Source organism: Danio aesculapii, chromosome 23 (assembly GCF_903798145.1).
Source record: "Danio aesculapii chromosome 23, fDanAes4.1, whole genome shotgun sequence".
NCBI classification, from domain to species: Eukaryota; Metazoa; Chordata; class Actinopteri; order Cypriniformes; family Danionidae; genus Danio; species Danio aesculapii.
The window spans coordinates 34,169,520-34,195,230 of NC_079457.1; the positions used below are offsets into that span (position 1 = coordinate 34,169,520).

A 25,711-nucleotide genomic window follows, 5' to 3' on the forward strand; every position below is an offset into this window, starting at 1 on the left:
TGTTCCTTTGGTAATATAGCTTCGACAAAATGGCGGACGTGAATCAACAAACTGCGGATATGATGACGCGCCTGTCAATCAATATTAGTGGGCGGGGGGACCGCACTCCTACGCAAAATTGCGGTCAGTTTGAAAACCGCTCCAATCGGTCCACCGTTTTTTATGTTGTTAAATAAAAAAAAAAGCACTGGGTGTGCTTATATCACCCAAATATGACGTCTATACACCATACATGCACATATGTCTGTCCAAACAGCTTGAAAAGTAGATTTTTTTACCATAGGTGCCCTTTAAGTTACGATGCTAACTAATTAGATTTTTTATCATTTTTTAAATGTCTTTTTTTATGTCTGTACACTGTAAAAATGTTTCTGCTTTAAATTTTGTAAGCTGAATCAAATAAACATTGTTTTTTCAATTTAAATCAGTCAAACTGACTTAAAACAAGTTGTAATCAACAGTTTAAAGTTGTATAGCTTAAAAAATACAGTTAAAAACATAAATTAAGTTAAAGTAACATAAAAACAGGTTGTCATGACTTTTTGATTATATAATTTTTACAATGTTGTACTGTACTGGACATATCTTACTATCGAAAAATGTCAACAACACAGATTTCCAAATAGATTTAAAAATAATTGTTTTTTCAAAAACAGGAAACTTTTTTTCATGTTTGCTTTTCCCTAAATAACCTGTTACATTTTAAACCATAAACTCTATAGAGTAGAGATGCCCAAACTAGGGCCCACTGGCCAAAGTTGACCCTTTTTACATTTAATTTGGCCCCTCATCCCATTTTAGAATTGTTTTGGTAGTTTGATTTATTATTGAGGTACCAAAAATTTAACAGAAATTATTATTTCAATTAAATGTAAAATTAATCAGATTTGAAAAAAACACTGTCACTGATGGATAGAAGCCAATGCAGAAGACATCGGCAGAGTCAGCTTTACTAGTGTAAGGAATTATGTTTTTATTAATATGCAATAAATTAAGAAATTATCCATGGCAACTTTAATGTAAAAAACACTTTAAAAATATTTTGCTCTTTGTTCAACCTACTTATGTAAAATGAACTTATACAACACAATTATTGGCATTTTTTGGGGGCAACTAAATTGTTTTAAGTTTATTCCACTTCAATGTGTTAACTTAATTGACTTGTGTTGAACCCGACAGTTTTTACAGTGCAGCTTAGTATATTTACCTTTGGCCCACATTCCTCAATCAAGTTAGTTTTTTGGCTCTTCATAAGAAAAAGGGGCACCCCTGCTATAGAGTGAGAAGAAGACGTCATTTGATCAAGGCCACTGGAGCATAAAAAAAACTCTCCGAAACTTGCTGACCCAGAAGAGCTTTTCCAGGTTTAAATTATGAAACATTAACTCCAATTAAAAATTAACCAATCAATATCTCTCAGCCGGCAGAGCAGATGTCAAAAAAACCTCAATGGTTTAAGGGGCTTTCCATATAGTCTGAGTAAAATCCCCATGGCTTCAGTAATCAAGGATCCCAGTGTCTTTGTCAAACTGAGGTCTATAAATACTCATTTAAATTTGGCTTAATCAGATTATATGCTCCCCAGTCCGTGCAGTACGGAAGCAGGCTGTGACGTCCAGCCTACATTGTGTAAGAATTAGACTTTCTCCATATCCTTCACAGACTCTAGCCTCCCTCGGCGTTCAGTATGTAACAGGTCACGTCTTAAACCAATGTGCCATGGCCAGTTAAACAGATTTAACTGCTTTGTTTGAGCAAGGGTTGAATGCACAGAAAACCTTGACTGAATATTTGTCTTTAAGAAAGTTGAAGACAGGATTGTTGAATTAAAAACTCATCATCTGCAAAAATAAATAAATAATTAAATAAATACAAATACATAATAAGTTGTGTAAACATTGTTTCTGAAAGTGAAACACAATAAATAAATGTTGCATTTTAATGTTAACTTTTTTAATTAAAACTATTTTAGCAACAGGTGATGCGGTGCCGAATTAGGTAGTGCTGTCGCCTCACAGCAAGATGGTTGCTGGTTTGAGCCTAGGCTAGGTCAGTTGGCGTTTCAGTGTGGATTTAAATGAATGAATTTTAGCAACATTTAAAAAAATGTTAGATAAACATTTAGCTAACATTTCAGAAACAAAATGTTTAATAACACAGAACTTTGCTGGGAATAATATTTCTTAACGAGCTGTCTACATGGGATTGAACCAGATTTTGGTAAAAACACAAAGAATACAAACATTAAAAAAAAAAAAATAAATAAAAAAATAAAAAAATTCGGAAAAAACTAGTTATGCGTAATAACAATGAAATGACACAAGGAAAACATGCTAAACTACTGAAACATATTTACTACATTATATAAAAGGCTTTTTTTTGGTGATGGCAGCTTAAAGACACCTCTCATTTGGAGAATGAATTTCAACAGGGTGTAAAAATCTTGATGGCTCTGTGGGTCTTGTCTATCAAATCTGATCTTTAATTTGTATTTTATATTGGATTCAAGTCAGGTGATTGGCTAGGCCATTCCACAGCTTGATTTTCTTACTTTGAAAGCATTTAAGAGTTTCCATGGCTGTGTTTTGGATGATTGTCTTGCTGAAATGTTCACCCTGGTTTCATCTTCATCATCCTGCTAATGTAGATATTGGACTGAAGCAGCTAATCGTCATCTTGGTTCTATCTGCGTTCTAAATGATTTTGAGACATTGAACTTTAAAGTTTTTGCATTCCATACAGCAAACAATATGTATGTAACAGTTTTCTTTCATACATTTACATGACAGAGACCCTAAGGGTAAAATGTAAATTATTAAAATTCTCTTAAATTTGCAAATTGGAGTAAAATAAACAGGGCAAATGCAGATCGAAGCTTCTTATTCTAAACAGTCATTTTCCGCTTGAAATTAAGATTCTATCTGGCAGATCATTAATTGAAGCATTACTTTACAAGAAATACATTCAACCTGCTTATTAATTTAATAATGTATTTATGAATTAGTATTGTAACCATATGTTGAAATTTTTGCTTTCTTTAACATTTATTTAATGTTTTAGGATGATTTGTTTATTTTTTTTTTTTTTTTTCAAATTAAGCACACAAGGCTGTGCTAATTTTTTTGTGCAGATGTTAATTTTATTTAAGTAATATGTAATTTTTTTTGTTGAAATTAAGAAACAAAAGTAAAACAAAACAAAACAAATGGGAAAAATTAACTTACATTGAATTTAGACTGCTTTAGAATTTAGAATTTAGACTGCTTTGGAATTTAGAATTTAGACTGCTTTAGAATTTAGAATTTAGACTGCTTTGAAATTTAGAATTTAGACTGCTTTAGAATTTAGAATTTAGACTGCTTTAGAATTTAGAATTTAGACTGCTGTCCTTGACAAGATTGTCTAAAAAATAGTCAACAGAGAGATTTATTCAAAATTTTGTGTGGCGCAGCATCATTTAGTCGATTCTGATTTTGTGTTTCTTTCCTGCTGTTAATGGAGCAGTCTGGTGGAATGACGAAAAGAAAGCTGATCCCGATTGGTCCTCGAACATGCTTTCAAAATGCTGATTGGCTCACAGAAAGAGCCTTAGAGTCAAGCTAGAGTTCCACTTTGTAGATAAAACCTTTATTTTTTATATAAAAATCTTAAAAATGTAAACAACTTATAAAAAAATCACATAATGTAAATAAAGTCGTCATTTTATAAGAAGAGTAACTTAATTTTGACAAAAATGCCAGATAGAACCATATAATTCTAAGGTGACGTAATATTAATTTACAATGACGAAGGGCTATCGTGGCCTTTCTACACCTAACTTTCTTCATGTGTTCAATACTTTTTCCCTGTGTCATTTCATTTTATAACACATAACTTCATTTGTAAACTAATTAAATTAGTTTTCCTTGCACATATTGATTTCTTTGGTTGTTACCAACATTAAGTTTTCTAAGAAAAATGGTGATGTGTTCAATACATCTTGCTGTATTATATATCGTTTTGTCTATTGTCTTGCAAATTCCTTGTATCATACAGAGAACATTGATATAATTTATTCCCAACTGGCACAACTTCATGTCCACCATCCTGAATTAGTTTGAAAATCTGTTGTTTTGAACTTTCCATAGATCGTTAGTCCACCAAACTTGGCTCAGACCATGCTGCTAAAAAGTTATAGAATTCAATCCACTTAAATGTGTTAACTTAATTGACTTGTGTTGAACCCGACAGTTTTTACAGTGCAGTTTAGTATATTTACCTTTATAATTGCTGCTTGCAACTGTATTATATTATATATATATATATATATATATATATATATATATATATATATATATATATATTATAATTTATAAAAATAAAAAAAAACTTTAAAATCGCACACTGTTTGTGCATGCATGTGTATACCCTCATTTTTAAGTTGACTCAAATAAATGATATGAGTTATTTTAACTTAAATTACATTAAACTGACTTAAAATAGCTTGTTTATAGACTGCTCAGCATACATGAGTACAGCCTTCACAACTGATCTGTTTAATTAATATTTTTAAAAGATGCTATATAGTATTATATTTGTGCATATACTGTACATTAGAGTAGTCAGTACTGATGCAAAATCAGGAGATAATTTTTCAAAAAAACGTACAATAACGGTCCAAAAATTAGTACACCCTAAATTATATGTTAGATAAAAACTTAGATAAAAAATAAAAACTTTTAAAAGAGGAAAAAACAAGAGAAACAGTATATATAGTTGAAGTCAGAATTATTAGCCCCCCAGAATTATTAGCCCCCTGTTAATTTTTTTCCCCCAATTTCTGTTTAATGGAGAAAAAAAAAATCAACACATTTCTAAATATAATAGTTTTAATAACTCATTTCTAATAACTGATTTATTTTATCTTTGCCATGATGACAGTAAATAATATTTTACTAGATATTTTTCAAGATACTAGTATTCAGCTTAAAGTGACATTTAAAGGCTTAACTATGTTAATTAGGTAGGCAGGTTAGGGTAATTCAGCAAGTCATTGTATAAAGATGATTTGTTCTGTACAACATAGAAAAAATATAAAGCTTAAAGAGGCTAATAATTTTGAGCTTAAAATGTTTTAAAAAAAAAATAAAAACTGCCTTTATTCTAGCTGAAATAAAACAAATAAGACTTTCCCCAGAAGAAAAAATATTATCAGACATACTGTAAAAAATGTCCTTGCTTTGTTAAACATCATTTGGGAAATATTTAAAAAAGAAAAAAAAAATCAAAGGGGGACTAATAATTCTGACTTCAACTATATATATATATATATATATATATATATATATATATATATATATATATATATATATATATATATATATATATATATATTAGTAAAAAAAAATTGTATTTTTCACTTGAATTTACATATATTATTCATTATTATTATTCGACTCTATTTCGGAGGTCGCCACAGCAGAATGAGCCGCCAACTATTCCAGCATATGCCCTTTTGGCTGCAAAATTAAATTAAATTAAATGTATTATCTTTCTGTTTATAAATATGTTGATTAAAGTGTTATTGTGAGAAAGTAGTTGTTTAGATTGCAACTATGCAGTTTATTTTAAAATAGTGCTAATTTTAAATATTTATAATTTCTGATTCAGCGCATCAGTAACCATTAGCCTGTCATTAAGCAGAGCAAAGTGGGTTGACATTCCACCACAGAATGGCAACAGAGACCGCATAATAAGTAGGGGAGAAAAATTCAGTGTAAATTTCAAATTATAGCTGATCATATCATTAAAAACTGGTGACACGCTTAGTCGATATCTCTCTTTTGTATGTTGTAGAGCTGTATTTATACTACAATAATCTGGTAGTGTTTGCTTTGACTTTTTTGGGGTTAATTATTGTGTGTTTTAACCCTTGTGTGGTGTTCGTATTTTTGTTACTCAGCCAGTGTTCACGGGTCTAGTGGACCCGCTAGAGTTTTGGCTTTCCAAATGAACACTATCAAACAGTTTTATGTTAAATTACTCAACAAATGTGTACTTCATCCCAATTACAAGCCATATAAACTGCAAGCATGGTTAATTTTTCCCCTTAATCTTTGTAAGATCACATTGATGAATTAATGTGCTTCTCGTTTTTTTTTTTTTTTTATTAATGTTATGAAAAAAATAAATCAGCTATAATCAAGTGGAGTGAGTGGAAAGACACAATACATTCACACATGAAACAATATGTTTTACAACTATTGATTTTTATTAATTTGAACTTCATTAGACATATAATTCATATAACAGAACATTTTACAAAGCACAAGTTGGGGTAGGAGCTCAGATTTGTTTTTTTCGTATTGTTCCCACCATGGTCAGCTTTGTCTTTAGAAGCTCCTGTCCTAGCTTGTGTGAGGTAAAAAAAATTGTCACATGTGATATTGTGTCCACTGAGTCAGGTCCAGGACAACTCTAATCCCTTGATTTTTCTCAGGGGCTCCTCCATCAGGTTTCCCTGTGTAGACTTATAAGTTCCAAGCATATGAGGAAGTGGCATCACAGGCAGCCCAGATCTTTACTCCATATCTTGCAGGTTTCGATGGTATATACTGTCTAAAAGGGCAGCAGCCTCTAAATGGCATCAGCTGCTCATCAATGGTGACATTAGGCCTAGGGTTGTAAAACGCAGAGGCTGTGCACCCACTTATCCCACACTGTCCTGATGGCAGCTAGCTTGTCTCTCTGCCGCTGAGCTGGTCTGTCATCTCGGTTAACAAAACGAATAATCCTGGAAATTTTGTGGAAGTTTTCCAGAGACATTGTTGCATGGAAAAGTTCTCTGCTGGTTTCTGCATCCCACAGCAATTCTGTGGATTCCCCTTTGGACCTGAAAACTCCAGCATGGATAAGAACCCCAAAGTAGGCCTGTAAATCAATTTGGTACATCTCCTATCACCTCTTTCCAAAAACATGCCTTCCTTCTAGATTACAGCAATCCAGAATAATTTTCTGAATAGAATCTGGGATGAAAAGCTCAAATGAAGACTTGATGTCCTACACATGAGTAACTGCCAGCCGCGTTGGCCCTGGCTGCATCATTATCACATTAGGATCTAGGATCATTAGGACCCTGCACACTCTGCAGGGTGGCTCATTCCTTGGGCAAGAAGACCATTCAATTTCACCATCCTTTGATATCCATATTTCTTCAATTGCTGTCTGGTGGGCTTGCTCTGGTCCTGGAGCTGGCTGCTGACGGGGTATCATCTTCGTTTTGTTACTAAATGGTGCTCAACCTCATACTCTTCTTCAAAGTCACTGTCAGACTCTGAATTTTCAGAAATGTGATCCTCATATTCTGAAACCTCTTACTCGACATTATCATCAGAAGCTCCTCTCTCTTCCAAAATCAATTGCAAGGCCCTCGCAGCAGATAATCTTTTGGCCATCTTGATCAGTTGTGATAAGGAACCACACTGGCAATGTCTTATTTATAGTATTATGCCCCTAATTCGCAGATGGGACAGGGTATGAGAAAATAAATCTTGGTTCCCGCAAGAGAGAGGGTAAAATGTGCAGTAATGTAAAACCAGTGTTGATAGTTGAATTTTCAACAATGTTGCAACTTTGTGCGGGAGCAGGAGGGGGAGAGGAAAAAAACAGCAGCACCAGAAAGGAGGAAGACGGAGTATAGGAACACTGGACCTACACTTTCAACACTTTTACTAGACCTGGGTCCAGTGGACCCGAACACCTTGTATGTAATGTAAATGCGTGGGGGGAGGTATAGTATGCGGTCATTGAAAATTTGAAGATAAGAAAATAAGCCAAAGCCAATGAATTTCAGGTTGAAAAAATAATTAATTGTTTAATTTTTCTTTTGAAAAAAACTGAAAACGGGTCTCACAGACCCGAACACCATACAAGGGTTAATTATATATCTTGATTGAAAATGTGAGCATACAAATGTGGGCGACTTTAGGCAGTTATGTGGCACTAGTGGTATTCCTTCGGTCCAGACAAAATTAATTTGAGCCTGGAGTGGCCCACCGGTACAATGGCAAAGGGGGGCCAAAGATTCAAATTCATATATGGGCCATTTAAGGCAAAGATTTGGCACTTATGGCAAAATGTAATCTAAAGGTAAACCTAATGTGACCCATGTGAAAAATTATATATTTGGCCCAAATGATGGAGGACAAATGTGGGCTACAGTCGGCAAAAATGTGGCATAGTCATTTATGGGTAATCTGGGTCTAAACCTAAAGTGGCTCACATGTGTAAGGTCAAATGTGGCCCAGTTATCTTAAAACATATGTGGGCCACTTTTGGCAAATATTTGGCACAGTAAACTCTGGCTAATGCGGCTTTGAGCCTAATGTGGCCCAGAGAAAATATGGCAAATGTGGCCCAGTTATTTTAAAACATATGTGGGCCACTTTTGGCAAATATTCAGAACAGTAAACTCTGGCTAATGCAGCCATTAGCCTATAGTGGCCCAGAGAAGATATGGCAAATGTGGCCCAGTTATGCTAAAACAAATGTGGGCCACTTTTAGGAAATATTTGGCACAGTTAGCTCTGGCTAACGTGGCTGTGAGCCTAAAGCGGCCCAAAGAAGATATGGCAAATGTGGCCCAGTTATCTTAAAACATATGTGGGCCACAAAGACTAAAGTCACCATCATGGAGAAAAATGTGTGCTTTAGTTGGGCTCATAGACCTGAACCTCATAATATAAATTTTCATTTGGGCTGCTGTAACTTTTTAGAACTTTGCTTGAAAAGTTTATTTATTACAGCAAACAAGCTGAGTAAAAAAACCAAAAACAAACAAACAAAAAAATAAATAAATAAAATTAAGTGAGGCACAACCTCTGATGAAATAATATAATTCACAGATGTTAAACAATTATTACCCATAACCCATTATGTTTAATCCATTATTAGAAGTAACGTGATAACATACTTGCACATGTAACCGAATTAGGAAGGTTTATAAGCTAAAAAAATTCTATGGTTCAACTTCTGCTCACAGAGAGATCAATAATCAGCATATGAACCTCAAAAACGGTGACATTTAACAAAATAAACAAAACTCACAAACATCACAAACAGGATACTAAAAGCTATGAAATCAACAACGTCAACATAAACAGCAGAATCAACAGCAAATAATGAAAACTGTAGCATCACTAAGCTATATAATGTTTTCATACTGCAAAGCATGCTGGGATTTTTGTACTTTGCCACACACAGCAAGTGTAAGGTGTAGGCCGGAACTGGGCCAGAATAAAAGCAAACTGTGGCCCAGAATAGGGTCACTTCTGGTTCATTTGGTTGAATTGTGGCTGATATGTGGTATTGCTTTAACTTAATTGTGGCCCAGATCTGACAAACAGGAGCGGACTGCCCAAGTGCCAACATTCCATGCGGTATGTGGGCCGGATGCAAGTGTCTAGTGTGGGCCGGATCTGGGCCAGAACAACAGCAAACTGTGGCCCAGAATAGGATCAGTTCTGTTTCATTTGGTTGAATTCTGGCTGCCATGTGGTATGGCTATGGTTTAATTGTGGCCCAGATCTGGCAAACAGGGGTGGACCGCCCAATTGCCATCATTCCATGCGGTATGTGTAGGCCGGATTTAAGTGTCTGGTGTGGGCCGGATTTGAGCCACGTGAATTTTGCTAGCTGGGCTCCCATCAGTGCTGTTAAAGAGCCATATCGCACTGCTACTCATGTGATATATACACACAGTATATATAGTGCTCAGCATAAATGAGTTCATAAATTTTGAAAACGACTATTTTTATCTATTTCTAAGGCTAACACATGCCTCCCACATATGCCACTATTCAGCCATATCATACCATAACTGCTACGGGTGTGATAGTGCTCATACATATGCTTTGTGTATATATATATATATATATATATATATATATATATATATATATATATATATATATATATATATATATATATATATTCGTTTGTAAGTTGTTGTTTTTTTCTATAAAACTAGTGTAATGTATTGATTTCTAATGTATACTATGTGTCTCTTTGCTTGCTTTCATTGATGTGTGACAATCGGTAAGTTCAAAACTGTTGCTTAAATTTACACAACAATGCACAGAAATGTAGGATTTTGCAAAACAGGGCCGTGAAATTTGATTCATTGTCATCATTAACAGCCATGAAGAAGACAAAGAAGAAGAAGCCAGAGGCAGACTCTGGAAAAGCCAATGGAGCTGAAGCCAAACCCAAAAAAAGCAAAACTAAGAAGAGTGAAGAACCGTCGGGTGATGAGGAGAGCACACCCTCAAAAAGTCAGTCTGATACACTTTACACTTGATTTTCTTGCTGTATTGAGATTGTCTTCATGCTGAGATTATTTGGATGTTTCCAAAATAATGGTGACACAAACTGAACTGAATGTTTACATAACTTCATTTTAAAAAGCATGTTATTAAGCAAAATACATAATTTTGATATTACTTTATTAAAGTCGTGAGCATGTTCACAGTTAATGTGGTGCTGTGTTAAGGTGTGGTGTCAACCTGAGGGTAAATGACATCATGCATTAGGACTACTAAAAAAACATTGGGAAATGTTGATCAGTTACTGAATATCATTTAGATATTTTTAACCATTATACTATGTTGGGTACAACGTTTTTATCCACTATGGGGTGCTGTTGAGTCTTAATTTGGCCACAACTTTCTTTGTTTCGGCAAATGGAATGAATTTCGATGACAAATCTTATTTTGACACATATTTTGGGAAAATACTTTAAAATTTGGTAACACTTTATTTTGATGGTCCATTTGAGTATTAGTAGACTGTCTGCTAAATATTTTCTGATATGCTCCTTCTACTTACATTTAACTGACTATAAGAAACTTAGCAAGTACATGTCAACTTACACTAACCCTAACCCCAATCTAACAGTCTACTTATAATCTAATGATAATTAGATGGCATGTACATGCAATGTAACTTATATTCAACAAACTGACCATCAAAATAAAGTGTGACCTAAAATTTTTCAAAACCTCAACAAAACGCTGAGCAAATTTACAAACTTTTGTTTTATTCATGAATGTTTTTGCTCCATTGACTTGCATTATAATGACATAATTTGATTGCAAAGCCATGACACTATATAATCAAATAATATGAGAAGTACAAATTTATACAACCCCAAATCAGAAAATTTTGGAACAGCATGGAAAACGCAAATAAAATATATATTTTTTTGTAAATATACATTCTTTCTTGTCATTCAGACCTGCAACACATTCCAATAAAGGTTGTGACTGGAGCAATTTTAGGGCTAGTAATCAGGTACATTGGTTAAATATAATGTGATTTAAAACAGGTGATGTCAACAGGGAGTTAAAATTATGAATTGGTACAAAAGCAGCATCCAAGAAGGTCTACAGCTTTAGGAGCAAAGATGGGCCAAGGATCGCCAGTTTGCCAACAAATATGTCAGGAAATTATTTAAATGTTTTAAAACAGAGTTCCTCAAAGAAAGATAGGAAGACATTTGGATATTTCACCTCCAATAGTACATAACATCATTAAAAAATTCAAGGAATCTGGAGGACTTTCAGTGCGTAAAGGACAACAGTGCAAACATAAGCTGAACTACTGTGATCTCCGATCCCTCAGGCAGCACTGCATCAAGACTCATCATTTATCTATTACCAATATCACCACAAGGGCTCAAGTATACTTTGACATTTGACATTTGACGTACCACAATTTGTAGTTACATCCACAAGTGTGACAAAAAGAAGAGCAACTTTTATAGTGTCCTGGTATCTTGGATGGACCATCACGCAGTGGAAATGGGTATTGTGGGTAGTTGAATCAGTATTTAAATTTTTGGGGGGGAGAAAAGGATGCTGTGTGCTCCGGACTAAAGAAAAAAAGAATCATCCAATTGTTACCAGCAACAATTCCAAAAGCCAGGGTCTGTCATGGTATTGGGTTCTGTCAGTGCCTTTGGCAAAGGTAACGTCCTAGTTACGTACGTAACCCACCTTCCCCGAATAGGGAACGGAGACGTGTGTCTGTATAAACAGACTTTGGGAGTGCTTTAGATGACCAATCACTTCTGAAGATAAGAAAACAGGCCAATGAAAAGCCAATTGAATTGGCGGAGCTTAGCTCCACAGCTATGGGCTATATCAGTCGGCTGCTTGAGCCAGCTCATCAGAATTTGCCTGCTGAAGAGCCGATCGCTCAGCTCCCAGCTGGAGACTCAGGTGCTGTGGCAATGGAGACACACGTCTCTGTTCCCTATTCGGGGAACGTGGGTTACGTACGTAACCAGGACATTCCCCTTCATAAGGGAACTTCTAAGTGTGTCTGTATAAACAGACTTTTTGAATACTGTATGGAAAGCGCCACAGCAGCTAAGCCCGTCGCGTTCGTGTGTAGTTTGCCAAGCCAAAGCCTGAGCGCACTGACATCACCAATAGCGCAACCTTCTAATGTCCCCTTGACCCAACATATTACTATTACATGGGAATAAAAGTTTTAAATCGGGGGTTGTAAGTGTGCTTTTACCTAGCTAATATAGACTAGGGATTTTGGAAATACGACAGTATGTTGGGAAAGCGTGCCATTCCCCGAACGGGGAGGACGCAGCGGAGACCACCTGCTACCCTAGAAGGGGAGACCTGATGGTAAGGAGACATATGGACTAGCCCTAATGAGGGGGAGTGCTGCATATGATAAGCTGGTTAGCGGTTTAGGGAAGACACGGGACAGGCTAATAAGGGGGAACACACCGTGGTAATAATGCATATGGCATCACCAAATGGGGATGCACATCGCTGGCACCTATCCTCAATATGCGTGTAGACCAAGTGCGCATACCAACCGCACACTGAGCCATGCACTCGACTCCTCTGCTGAGTCGATGCTTGGGGCCTCTAGGGTTCGCCTGGGAAGGGGAACTTACTAGTAGAGTAGGAAAAGCGCACGCATCTGTGGGTTGGAGAGCCTGGCGCAGCAAGCGTTTGTGACACAGAGCTTCATTCCCCCCCTGATTGATTGGGATTACCCAATAACCGGGAGGAAATTGGCTCCACTTGAAGGTTAAAGAACCTCACAAATGTGTTAGGTGTCGCCCAACCCGCAGCTCTGCAGATATCTGTGAGAGAGGTGCCGCATGCTAATGCCCATGAGGAAGCGACACCCCTAGTAAAGTGCGCTCTTACGTTTGGGGGACCCGGCTTGCCCTGTCATTGATAAGCGAGGGTAATGGCATCAACTAACCAGTGGGCCAACCTTTGTTTTGATACGGCACTTCCCTTCTGCCGACCACAGTAACAGATAAAGAGCTGTTCACATGATCTTACATTTTGCATTCGTTCCCTGTAAAGGTGCAAATCGCGAACGGGACAAAGCAGTGAGTGGGCAGGCCCTGCCTCCTCCACAGGCAGCGCTTGCAGGTTCACCACCTGTTCTCTAAATGGGGTGTTAGGAACCTTGGTCACATAGCCAGGTCGGGGTCTCAGGACAATGTGAGAGTAACCCGGCCCGGATTCAAGGCACGATTCGCTGACCGAAAATGCCTCCAGATCCACAACTCTCTTGAAAGACGCCAATGCGATCAGCAGAGCTGTTTTTAATGACAGAGTTTTAAGTGATACAGAATCGAGTGGCTCAAACGAATCTCTCTGCAGACCCACCAGGACTATAGAGAGATCCCAAGAGGGACCATCCACCGTGACATGATGAGCGGAGATCGCAGCCACATAAACCTTCAGTGTGGAGGGTGACAGCTTATGCTCCACCTTATACTGAAGGAAGGATAACACAATACTAATCTGGCAAGTTCAGGGGTCTTCTCGGCGAGAATAGACTCCACTTTAGGGCATAGGCATGCCTCGTACAGGGTGCTCTAGCCTGAGTGATGGTGTACCGATGGATACCGCGGGCGGTAAGTCACCTTAGTCCTCCGCGCTCCATCTATGGACCACACATGGAAGTTCCAGAGATCTGGGCGTGGGTGCCAGATGGTGCGCCGTCCAAGAGAGAGGAGGTCCTCCCTTAGGGGAATGCACCAAGGAGGGGCCACTGCGAGGAGTGTGAGCTCCGAAATCCAGGTCCGGTTGGGCCAAAGGGGACGCAACAAACAAGACCTGCTTCTCGTCCTCCCTGACTTTGCACAAAGTTTGTGCGATTAGGCTCACTGGGGGAAGTGCATATTTGTGCATGCCCAATGGCCAGATTAATCTGGGCTTCCCCCGAAGCGCGCCCATATCAGCTGGACCGAATCGGGGTGGAGTCTCTACTGTCCTCAGGACACTAGCTGACGGAATGAGCTCGCACGGAATGTGAATGGCACCAGAGATTTCAGCCGCGTATGACTCCAAAGGAGCAGATGGCGAGCGAGCTGAGACATGCGGCGAGAGTGTATACCCTCCATACGGTTGATATAAGCCACCATCGCCATGCTGTCCGTCCTGACCAGCACGTGTTTCTGCTCCAGCACCTGAAAAAAACGGCGGAGAGCCAGATACACTGATAAAAGAATAATAAAAGAGCTCATCGCAACATCAGTTGCGCAACAGTCAAACCATCGCAATGCGGGCAAGAACTGTTCGCGAGCACCGCATCAACATGTTGGACCCCAAAGCATGTGACGCAGTACTCGTGCCTGTCATCCGGGGCAAGGAACCCACCGCATCCAGAAACGCACGGTCGAAACGACATCTTTAAAAAGACGCGCTACACGACGTGTGCTCTCTTAGGGAATTCTGCTCTTTGTAGAAACTGCTCTTTTAGATCACCAGTGAAACGCCAAGGGTACAGGAAACCCAGCTCGCAAAACGCAAAAAAAGCATCTTCCCCCGCACTGGTGAAGGGAATGCTTCCTTCAGCGTTGGAAGTCAGCTCAGCAAAAGGGTTCTTCAGTCTCAGATCGCGTCTGAAGCAACAATTCTGATGAGCCGGCATCAGTTTCAGCTGTGGAGCTAAGCTCCGCCAATTCAATTGGCATTTCATTGGCCCGTTTTCTTAACTTCAGAAGTGATTGGTCGCCTTAAGCCCTCCTTAAGTTTGTTTATACAGACACACGTAGAAGTTCCCTTATGAAGGGGAACTTGCTCTTCTGTGATGGTACCATTAATGCTGAAAAGTACATAGATATTTTGGAGCACAATATGCTGACTTCTTTTCCTAGGACACTCATGCTTATTTCAACAAGACAATGCAAAACCGCATCCTGCATACATTACAAAGCCCTGGCAGCAGAGGAAGAGGATACAGGTACCTGACTGGCCTGCATGCAGTCCCGACCTTTCTCCAATTGAAAATGTGTGGGGCATTTTGAAATGCAAAATGCGACAACGAAGACCCATTCTGTTGCCCACCTTAAGACTTGTTTGCAGGACAAATGGGACAAACCTGAAACGCTTCATCACATACAGTAGTGTGTTCGGTCCCGAAATATCTTTGAAGTGTTGAGAAAAAGAATGGCAACATTATAAAGTGGTAAATGCTTTACTATTCCAACTTTTTTTTTTAACGTTTCGCAGAAAACAAAATTGAAATGCGTGTTTTGGTTTTTTTTTTTTCAAAATAAACAATAAAAATCACAAAGAACACATTAAATAATGTTTGTTGGATTGTCTTCAATGAAATACAAGTCAAAGTAAATTGCAAAATCATATTCTTTTTGTATTTGCATTTCCCATACTGTCTCAACTTTTTCTGATTTAAGGGTTGTAATTTTTACTATACCTCTTCTACTGTATCTTCTATTATACATTTTCCCAAAGGGAAAACCACCAACAATCTAGAATGCATGGTTAAATGGTGTCATGGCTTTGCAATAAAAAGAAGTTCATTATAATGGAAGTCAATGGGGCAAAAACAGCCACAAACACTAAATGATCTGTTGCTGCATAAAAATTAATGCATCAAAGCCAGTGTTGTTACTAAACTTTTATATGTCCACTGCTGTCATAAAATAGCAATAAAAATAAAATAAAAAATCTGTCCACAATTATATTTCATATTAAAAATAATATTTAACAATAATTTCATATTGACATTTTGTGTTTTTATTCATTTGAGTGACATAAAAAAGAAAAAAAAAGTATCTGATACATTTATACAGCAGTTTAGTTCAGTGGATGTTTTCATCCCAAATACAACAAAAGTGTAATAAAAATGAGCAATTCACAAAAGTTAATTTTTTGAATTTTAAGAATAGATATTTTGTACTTATGTAAAATGTTTGCTTAAACAACCATTGTTCACCTTTTAGAAGAGAGCAAAATAGTAAAGAAGAAGAAAACTGAGAAGGAGAAAGAAGAAACAGCAGAAAAGAACACAAAAAAGAAGACCAAGAGCACTCCAAAGAAGAAGAAAGGTAAGTTAAAGAGACTTTAACTGGTTATACAAATATTTATTTTTGTCATATTTTATGTGCTAAACTGTAAAAACGATGGCCTGTTTAAATGCAAATTTTGTTAAATATGGAGAAACAAATATTGGTTAAAAATAAATAAATGCAATTTAACAGTTGGTTCGTCTAGTTTTGATCCAAAATGGATGTGAAACAACCCAATCAAACAAATTTGAAAAACCTTTTTATTAGTATTTTTGCATTATCACTGTAATGTACATAATTTTCATGTATGTGTCCATACCTGGAGTGTTTTTATTTTGAAAAACTTTTACATTTCAAAGCATTGAAATGGTTTACTTTAATAATTGTATTGCCCAAGTCTCCGATGAATGGGTAATTGATTCCTTTGAAGCAGTCAGAGGTGTGTCTTAATTTATTGATTCTCTGATCCAAACGATCCAGTCAGAGCGAGTCTCCAGTTAACCAATCACTGATTCACATGATCTGGTCAGAGCAAGTCTCCAGTTAACGAATCACTGATTGATTTGATCAGGTCAGAGTGACTCTCTAGTACACAGAACAGAATAGTCAACTTATTTAAAATAAAATTATTCCCCTGATCAGAAATTACCATTTTGAGCCATTTTCTTATAACTGTTTCATGTTTTGTGTAGCTTAACAACCTCTTATCATAGCTCACATATCTGTTATTTTGTTTTACCCACTGATGAATAACTGAATGAGTTTGGTGTGTGTGTTTCCTCATATTTATAGCCAGGGTGCGAATTACAGGGGGTTTTGGAGGTAACTGAACCCCCTAATTAATGCTTGATCTTCCCCTGAAGTACGTCAAAACAATATTACCTCATCGCTCTAAATAATGAGAAATAATTTGCTATGATCTGTATCTTAAATACTAATGTTACTAATTAAAATAATGACCACCCCTATAATGGATTATACCATTGTGATTGCATATTCGCGTCAGTCAATCTACACCGATAGACATGGTAAATGACCACATTTTTCTTGTAAAATAGTTGTTTGTTTCTACATATAGTTTAAAAGTAAAGTACAATTAGTTGCATAGTTTGTAGTTTTTCTATGTATCCTTTGAAATAGCTAATCAGAGGATACTGTAGGTCAGAATACAAAACATATTCTACAAAACAATGAAAACATATATGTTTAATTAATAAAATAGATGTAATTTAAATAAATACATTTGACTGACTATATTACACAAAATAACTCTAGATAGCATGCGAATATGGGCTACTTTAGGCAGTTATGCAGCACTGATGGTATTCCTCCGGTCCAGACAAAATGAATGTGAGCCTGAAGTGGCCCACCCGTACAATGGTAAAGGGGGGCCAAATATTCAAATTCATATATGGGCCATTTAAGGCAAAGATCTGGCACTTATGGCAAAATGTAATCTGAATGTGAGCCTAATGTGACCCATGTGGAAAATGATAAATTTGGCCCAAATGATGGAGAACAAATGTGGGCAACAGTTGGCAAAAATGTGGCATAGTCATTTAACGGTAATCTGGGTCTAAACCTATAGTGGGTCATGTGTAAGTGCAAATGTGGCCCAGTTATTTTAAGACATATGTGTGCTACTTTTGGCAAATATTTGGCACAGTAAGCTCTGACTATTGCGCCTTTGAGCCTAATGTGGCCCAGAGAAAATATGGCAAATGTGGCCAAGTTATTTTAAAACATATGTTGGCCACTTTTGGCAAATATTCGGCAAAGTAAACTCTGGCTAAAGCAGCCGTTAGCCTATAGTGGCCCAGAGAAGATATGGCAAATGTGGCCTAGTTATCCTAAAACAAATGTGGGCCACAAAGACTAAAGTCACCATCATAGAGAAAAGTGTTTGCTTTAGTTGGGCTCAGAGCCCTGAACTTCTTTATTTAAATTTTATTTTGGGCTGCTGTAGCTTTTAAGAACTTGAAAAGTTTATTCATTACAGCAAACAAGACAAGTAAAAAAATACTATAAAATGAATTGAGGCACAACTTGTGATGAAATAATAAAATTCACTGATGTTAACCAATGTTTAATACATTATTAGAAGTAACGTAATAACATGCTTGCACATGCCACAGAATTATGAAGGCTTATAAGCTTAAAATATTCTATGGTTCAACATCTGCTCACAGAGACATTAATAATCAGCGCATGAACCTCGTCAATGGTGACAATTGACAAAACTCACAAACACCACAAACAGGATACTAAAAGTAACAAAATCAACAACGTCAACATAAACAGCAGAATCAACAGCAAATAAGAATCAACAGCAAATAATGAAAACTGTACCACCAATAAGCTATAGAATGTATTCATACAGCAAAGCATGCTGGGATTTCTGTACTTTGCCACACCCAGCAAGTGTAAGGTGTAGGCCGGATCTGGGCCAGAATAAAAGCAATTGTGGCCCAGAATAGGGTCAGTTCTGGTTCATTTGGTTGAATTGTAGCTGATATGTGGTATTGCTTTAGCTTATTTGTAGCCCAGATCTGACAAACAGGAGCGGACCGCACTAGAGCCATCATTCCATTCAGTATGTGGTCCAGATATAAGTGTCTGGTGTGGGCCAAATCTGGGCCAGAATAAAAGCAAACTGTGGCCCAGAATAGGGTCAGTTCTGGTTCATTTATTTGAATTTTGGTTGAAATGTGATATTGCAATGACTTAATTGCGGCCCAGATCTTGAAAACAGGAGCAGACCGCCCAAGTACTATAATTCCATGCGGAATGTGGGCCGGATGTAAGTGTCTGGTGTGGGCTGAATTTGAGCCACATGAGTTTTGCTAGCTGGGACATTACAGAAAAAGTTGACCCCCCTGATCAACAGTGTCTAATTCGCACCGTGTTTACAGCCCTGGTAAACAATTTTCAGTTTGAGGCCAAACCTGATAAAAACGAACAAACGAATGAACAAATTAATAAGTAAATAAATAAAATAGCAGTGCAATATATATTTTAAAATGGGTGGCGCGGTGGTGCAGTGGGTAGCACTGTCGATTCACAGCAAGAAGGTCGCTGGTTCGAGCCTCGGCTGGGTCAGTTGGCATTTCTGTGTGGAGTGTGCATGTTCTCCTCGTGTTCGCGTGGGTTTCCTCCGAGTGCTCCGGTTTACCCCACAAGTCCAAAGACATGCACTATAGGTGAATTGGGTAAGCTAAACTGGCCATAGTGAATGAGAGTGTATGGGTGTTCCAGTGATAAGTTGCGGCTGAAAGAGCATCCGCTGCGTAAAACATGTGCTCGATAAGTTGGCGGTTCATTCCGCTGTGGTGACCCCTGATTAATAAAGGGACTAAGCCAAAAGAAAATGAATGAATTAATATATTTTAAAATAAAGTTGCTCATAAGAATTTATAGGGGTGCCAATAATTGTGACACACAAATGATTTTAGTTATTTGACAAAACTGTATTCCGGCCTGTAGCCGGGGGGTTTGGGTGGTTTGAAAGATCCACCCCTCATTGTCAAACATCTAGAATTTGTCCTATACATGAGCTCATTTGTGCTATTTTGACTGCTATGCCATAATAAATAGTTAAAATAACTCATCAAAAAAATCTTTAAGATCAAGCAGAATCATGTTTTGGTATAGAATTTATGAAACCAAATTTGGCACGGCATGACTTGCCGTTCTGAAGTATCCCAAATTCTAACTGAGGAAAGTTGTGTGATGGCCAGTTTGCTAGTTGTCTGTTTTTTGTTTTGTTTTTTTTTACTTTAACAGGTTGCTATTTTTTATGATATATGATGTAAGAAATTTTTATTTAAAAAAAAGTAGCATATCTTTATTCTAAATCTTTAGGAGATGTTTTTGGTATATCAAAAGTGTGGTTATCCAACAAGCTAATCCAGCAAAGATGTGCTTAAAATGTCACAAAATTGCAATATTTAAACATCATAATTAAATAGAAAATGAGGTAAATGGTCCAAAAAATTGTTCTCAATTAGAGTTGAGTTGTTTTGTTAAAATTTTGAGCAAAAAATCAAATGGTGAAACAGTAGTAAGTTTTTTTTTTTTACAGTTGCTCATATTTATTCAGCCCAAAATAAAAATTAATTCACCAGTTACTCAGCTTTCATACACCTGGTGCAATAAGGCGCAAGACATGCTTCCACGATGTGTTGATGTGATTTTCAGACCAAACGCAACCGTAATTTTCCCATTTTCCACCACGTTGTTTAAATAGCAAATCCATTTGTGCCACTCTGTGGACTCATGTTCTGTTCTAGAAAAGTGGTGTGTTAAGGTGTATTGTTGGCGCATTGCTATTTTGAGGAACTAAAATAGACTGAGCAATAGACCAGCTGAAAGCAGGTCTAAAGTCCAGTGCAGAACATGTTAGTTGTGCGCCTCGCTTACACATTGCTTCAAACATGCAGGATGCACAGTAATACACAAATATCTTTACAAATGAAAAAGATATTTTTGAAAAAATATTACAAAAATTATTACTTTCTACATAAATATAAAAACCACTGCCTCCATGCCTTCTTCATCTCGGGGGGCTTTTTCAGTTTATTCATGACAACTTGCTTTTGTATAATGTTATTATTATTAGTAGTAGTATTTATTATATGCATATTTATATTTGTTTTATTAAAAACAAGCTTAGATTTGTCCACCTGTTGGGTTTTGGACCATATGTGGCATAGGACGTGTGTTTGGATATAGCTCAGTTTTTTGTTATTATTGTTCATTTATAAATTTTCTAGAAATTAAAACTGAATTTTGAAATTGTTTTGAAACAAATCGTTGTGCATAACAAACAAAATTAATTCTGTAGGCTAATGGATGTCCTCAACGGAATGTGTCCAACACCGTTTCCTTATCCACAAAAGATAGAAAGTGAAAGTAAAGGCCGATTATTGGTGGCTCGTTCTTTATTCTTGTGCTGCAGATGCTCCGTTTAACTTTTTTCCCGCTAGTGAAGCGTTCAGTTTTTCCACTTAAGTCCACCATGTAAATAGCAAATAGATTCGGACACACCCTTAATGTTTTTGCACCCTGCGCTTTAGACTTTGTGCCTAGACCATTAAAATAGAGCCCTTAAGGGCGTATCTGAATCCACTTTTGCTATTTTAAGGACTGAAAAACCTGCTCTGCGCCGCTGCACATTGTCTAACAGGTTAAGCTTCTTCTTTTAATGAGTTGTGAGTGTGTTTCGAGATTAAATCAATCAGAGTCTCATCTCCTATTCCCTTTAAGAGTCAGTTGCATCATGCCATGGCGCATTTGCTTTTTACATGGCGGACTTTGTTAGTGGAAAAACTGAATGCTTCACTAGTGAGAAAACAGTTAAACAGCATCTGCAGCGAGAGGATAAAGAATAATCCTCCTCCAATAGGCCTTTACTTTAACTTTATCTTTCTCTCCTTCATGGATAAGGAAACAGTGTTGTACGCACAATTACATCCATTAGCCTACATAATTCATTTTGTTTGTTAAGCGCAAAGATTTGTTTCAAAACTACTTCAAAATTCAGTTCTAATTTCCAGCAAATGACTAAATGAACAATAATAACGAAGTGTTCAAAAAACTGAGCTATATCCAAATACACATGCTATGCCCCATATGGTCCAAAACCTGACAGGTGGACAAATTTAACTAGTTTTTATTAAAATGAATAGAAATATGCTTAAAATAAATAATACTGCCAATGATAATAACAATATGCAACTGCAAATTGTCTTAAATAAACAAAAAAAAAAAAGCCCCCCGAGATGAAGAAGGCAAGGAGGCAGTGGTTTTTATATTTATGTAGAAAGCAATATTTTTTTTCTTTAATTCGTTTTCATTTGTAAAGATATTTGTGTATTGCTGTACACATCCTGTGTGTATTAAGCAATGTGTAAGCGAGGTGCACAACTAACGCGCTCTGCACTGCTTTCAGCTGGTCTATTGCAAAGTCTATTTTAGTTCCTTAAAAAAGCAACCCCGTTTCAGGGTCACAGTAAGCGAGGCCGGGTGTCAGTCACCTTTCCTGGCCTTAGTCTCAGCCCAGGAGGCCCCCCTTTGCCTCCTCTTTCCAAGTTCTCTGGCCACAGTGACGGAGCCCAAGGGGCCTGTCACCTTCCCTGGGCTTAGTTTAAGCCCTGGAGGGCCCGTTTTGCCACCCACTTCAATGGTCTCTGGCCACACCAATTGGTCAAGGGGGCCAGTCACTTTTCCTGGGCTTAGTCTCAGCCCTGGAGCTCCCCCTTAAGGCTCTGGCCTTAACGAGTGGGCCCGGGGGCCAGTCACCTTCCCTGGGCTTAGTCTCAGCCCTGAAGGGCCTGAAGGACCCCCAACAAAGTGCCTTAGCACACCTCTTTTCTAAACCAGAACACCCATGAGTCCACAAAGTGATTCAAATGGATTTGCTATTTAAACAACATGGCGGAAACGGGAAAATTAAGATTGCGTTGGTCTGAAAATAGCAAAACGTTGTGGAAACATGTCTTGCGCCTTATTGCGCTGAGTGTATGATAGAGTTCTTTAAGTTTGAAGAATGTAAGAAAATACTACATAAGTTAATGGTAACCAGTTTCCAGCCTTTTTCAAAATAGCTTACTTTGTGTTCAAGGGAAGAAAGAAACTCATGCAAGTTCTGCAGTAAAGGGTGAGTAAATGATGACAAAATTTTAGTTTTTTGGTGACCTTTCATTTTTAACAAGGTCGCCAATATCAGTGAATGGGGTTGTTGTTATGTCATCAACCAACAGGGGATTATCGGTCAGTAATCAGTCAAAGCATGACCCAATGGTGACTCAATTCCATTCTAATGAAAGATATTAAAGACAAGCATATTTTTATGGGTTTAACACATACACACTAATAATATATATATATATATATATATATATATATATATATATATATATATATATATATATATATATATATATATATATATATATAAAGATATCAAGACTGATTTCATTGTTAATGAAAACATTTTTATCATTTTTATCAGATTCTGATGATGAAGATGATGATGATGATGAAGAGACCTCACAGAAGAAGACAAAGAAAAAAACTACCAAAGAAAGCACTCCCGCTGGCACCAAAGAAAAGAAACCAAAGCCTAAAGGTCAGATGAGCGTATTCACACTCCAACGCATGATAAAGAGCGAGGCCAGGGTTCATTCTCAGCTTTTTTCCACAGGCCTCAACAGTCAAGTGCTATTTATGTTATTATAAGAGTCACTTTGAACTTTACGGGGTGAGGGTTTTCAAACAGACACCATTTTGGTCCCTTAAAACTTTTTGGGTGTTTGGTTTTCTCCCCTCGGAGTGAAACACTTTAGATAGGGAGGAAACGGTTAGACAATGGCTTCAGTGTGTGTAACTCTTAATGTGGTTATGTACACACGCATGGGGGTTTGCTGCTCAGGAAGAGGATTAGCGCTCGATCTCGTGAGCTAAGAAGATTAGCCTGAACAATAAAGCAGAGCAGTTTTAAAGATCACCCTCCTGTTTATCTGAGAGCTGAAGTCGGGGACCTTTAAGTGAAATGAACTCTTGTTTTTAGTTATGCTGTGGAGGATTCGTTTGTTCGCTTTGGCCTCATTTTCACTGCTGTTAAAAGACAGATGGTAAGCTCCTCGGGGGGGGCGTTTGATCAAGCCCCTCAGATAAAGTGGAGAAATGACTTTAACAAATGGAAAATAAAGTCCAGCTGCTAACCAGTATGTTTCAACAGACAATCTGCAATGGCATGGCCCTGCTTTGACCTACAATGTATAAAGTTAAAATTTACTTACTTATTGGGGTTGGGGGTTAAATTCCGGGAGTTTTCCAGGAGACAGAACAAAATGGGAGATGGGTTTGAAATTCGGGAGACTTCTGGGAAAAACAGGAGTGTTGGCAGGTATAATGGACGGAGGGGATGTGTCCCCACCAATATCCATGATTTATTGAAATGTCCCCACTAATAATTTAATCACCTTCAAAAAAAAATATTGCTAAGTTTGAGCTACTTGCACATTAAGCAGTGGAGAAAAGAGTACTGAAAAATCATGCTCAAGAAAAAGTTCCATTACTTACCTAAAAATGTAGAGCAAGTAGAGTTAAAGTATCTGTTGTAACAATTACTCAAAGTATGAGTAAAAAGTAAAGCTTTTAAAAGTACTCAAGTAGTGAGTATTACGCTGTAAAAAAAGGTGATTAATTTACATGTATTTTGTGATTGTGTGTAAACATAACATTCTGTAGTGCATTTAGTTATTGCCCAGCAGGCACACAATGTCATAAAACATTAATATTAGGTTAGATCTAGGTTGTGAGGTCAAGTGACCAAAATTCAATGTTTAGCCAGTGTCTGAGTGTCATATGCCTCCCCCTTTCCAAAAGTCTGGATTCATTCCTTATCAAAGTAAAGTCATGTAAATATACTTTTGCACTATAAGACATGCTTGATGTAATGTTGTTGTTTTTTTATTACTTATTGTATTTGATTTATTTTAATTTTTTTAAAGTGTTAAATATAGTGTGTTGTTCTGTTTACATGCTCAGAGAAGGAACAGAACATGGACATGTAAATTCATCTTTTAGTTTAAGGTGCATAAATGGCTATATACTTGCAAAACTGTGTTCAGATGCGGTGTTAAGTGATGCACAAATAAGTCTTCAGTAAACGGAAAGTATTTATTAAACTACCTTTTTGTCAGACATTACCTTTACATTTTAAATGTGAAGTTACATTTAAGGCGGCACGGTAGCTCAATGGTTAGCCACTGAGCAAGATGGTCACTGGTTTGAATCCTAGCTAGGCCAGTTGCATTTCTGTGTGTAGTTTCCATCTTCACCCCATGTTGGCATGGGTTTCCTCCACTGTCCAAACATATGCGCTATAGGCAGGGGTGGACTGGCCATAGGGACCACCGTGACTCTAGCCCGCTGCCTAAAACCACTCCTTTCCATCCCCAAAGCCCCCCTCCTGCCCCCCCCCCCCTCATTACCAATAACTTAACTTGAAAATGTTGTCCCAAACTGCTATACTAAATTGTCCTTAGTGTATGATTGTGTGCGAAGGAGTGTGTATATAATATACGCCCTTGGTGCCGCTTTACTTTAAAGGGCACCTATGGTGAAAAATCTACTTTTCAAGCTGTTTGGACAGAAATGTGTGTAAGTATAGTGTATAAACTGTCATATTGGGGTGAAATAAACACACCTAGTCCTTTTTTTTTTCAAATTTAACAACATAAAAACAGTGGACCAATTGAAGCAGTTTTCAGATCGACCGCAACTTTACGTAGGAGTGCTGTCCCCCGGCCCACCAATATTGATTGACTGCTGCGCACATTAACATGTCCGGTTGTCACGTGT

The 25,711-nt window shown here is 37.3% G+C and overlaps 1 protein-coding gene across 1 annotated transcript in view; it reads left to right on the top strand.

Moving 5' to 3' along the window:
- tulp1a (TUB like protein 1a) overlaps positions 1 to 25,711 on the top strand; it is a 74,304-nt gene that overhangs the window by 12,140 nt on the left and 36,453 nt on the right. Inside the window, 3 exon segments of the mRNA XM_056450021.1 lie at positions 10,176 to 10,310; positions 16,277 to 16,381; positions 23,355 to 23,471. Coding sequence (XP_056305996.1) covers positions 10,176 to 10,310; positions 16,277 to 16,381; positions 23,355 to 23,471 — 357 coding nt within the window.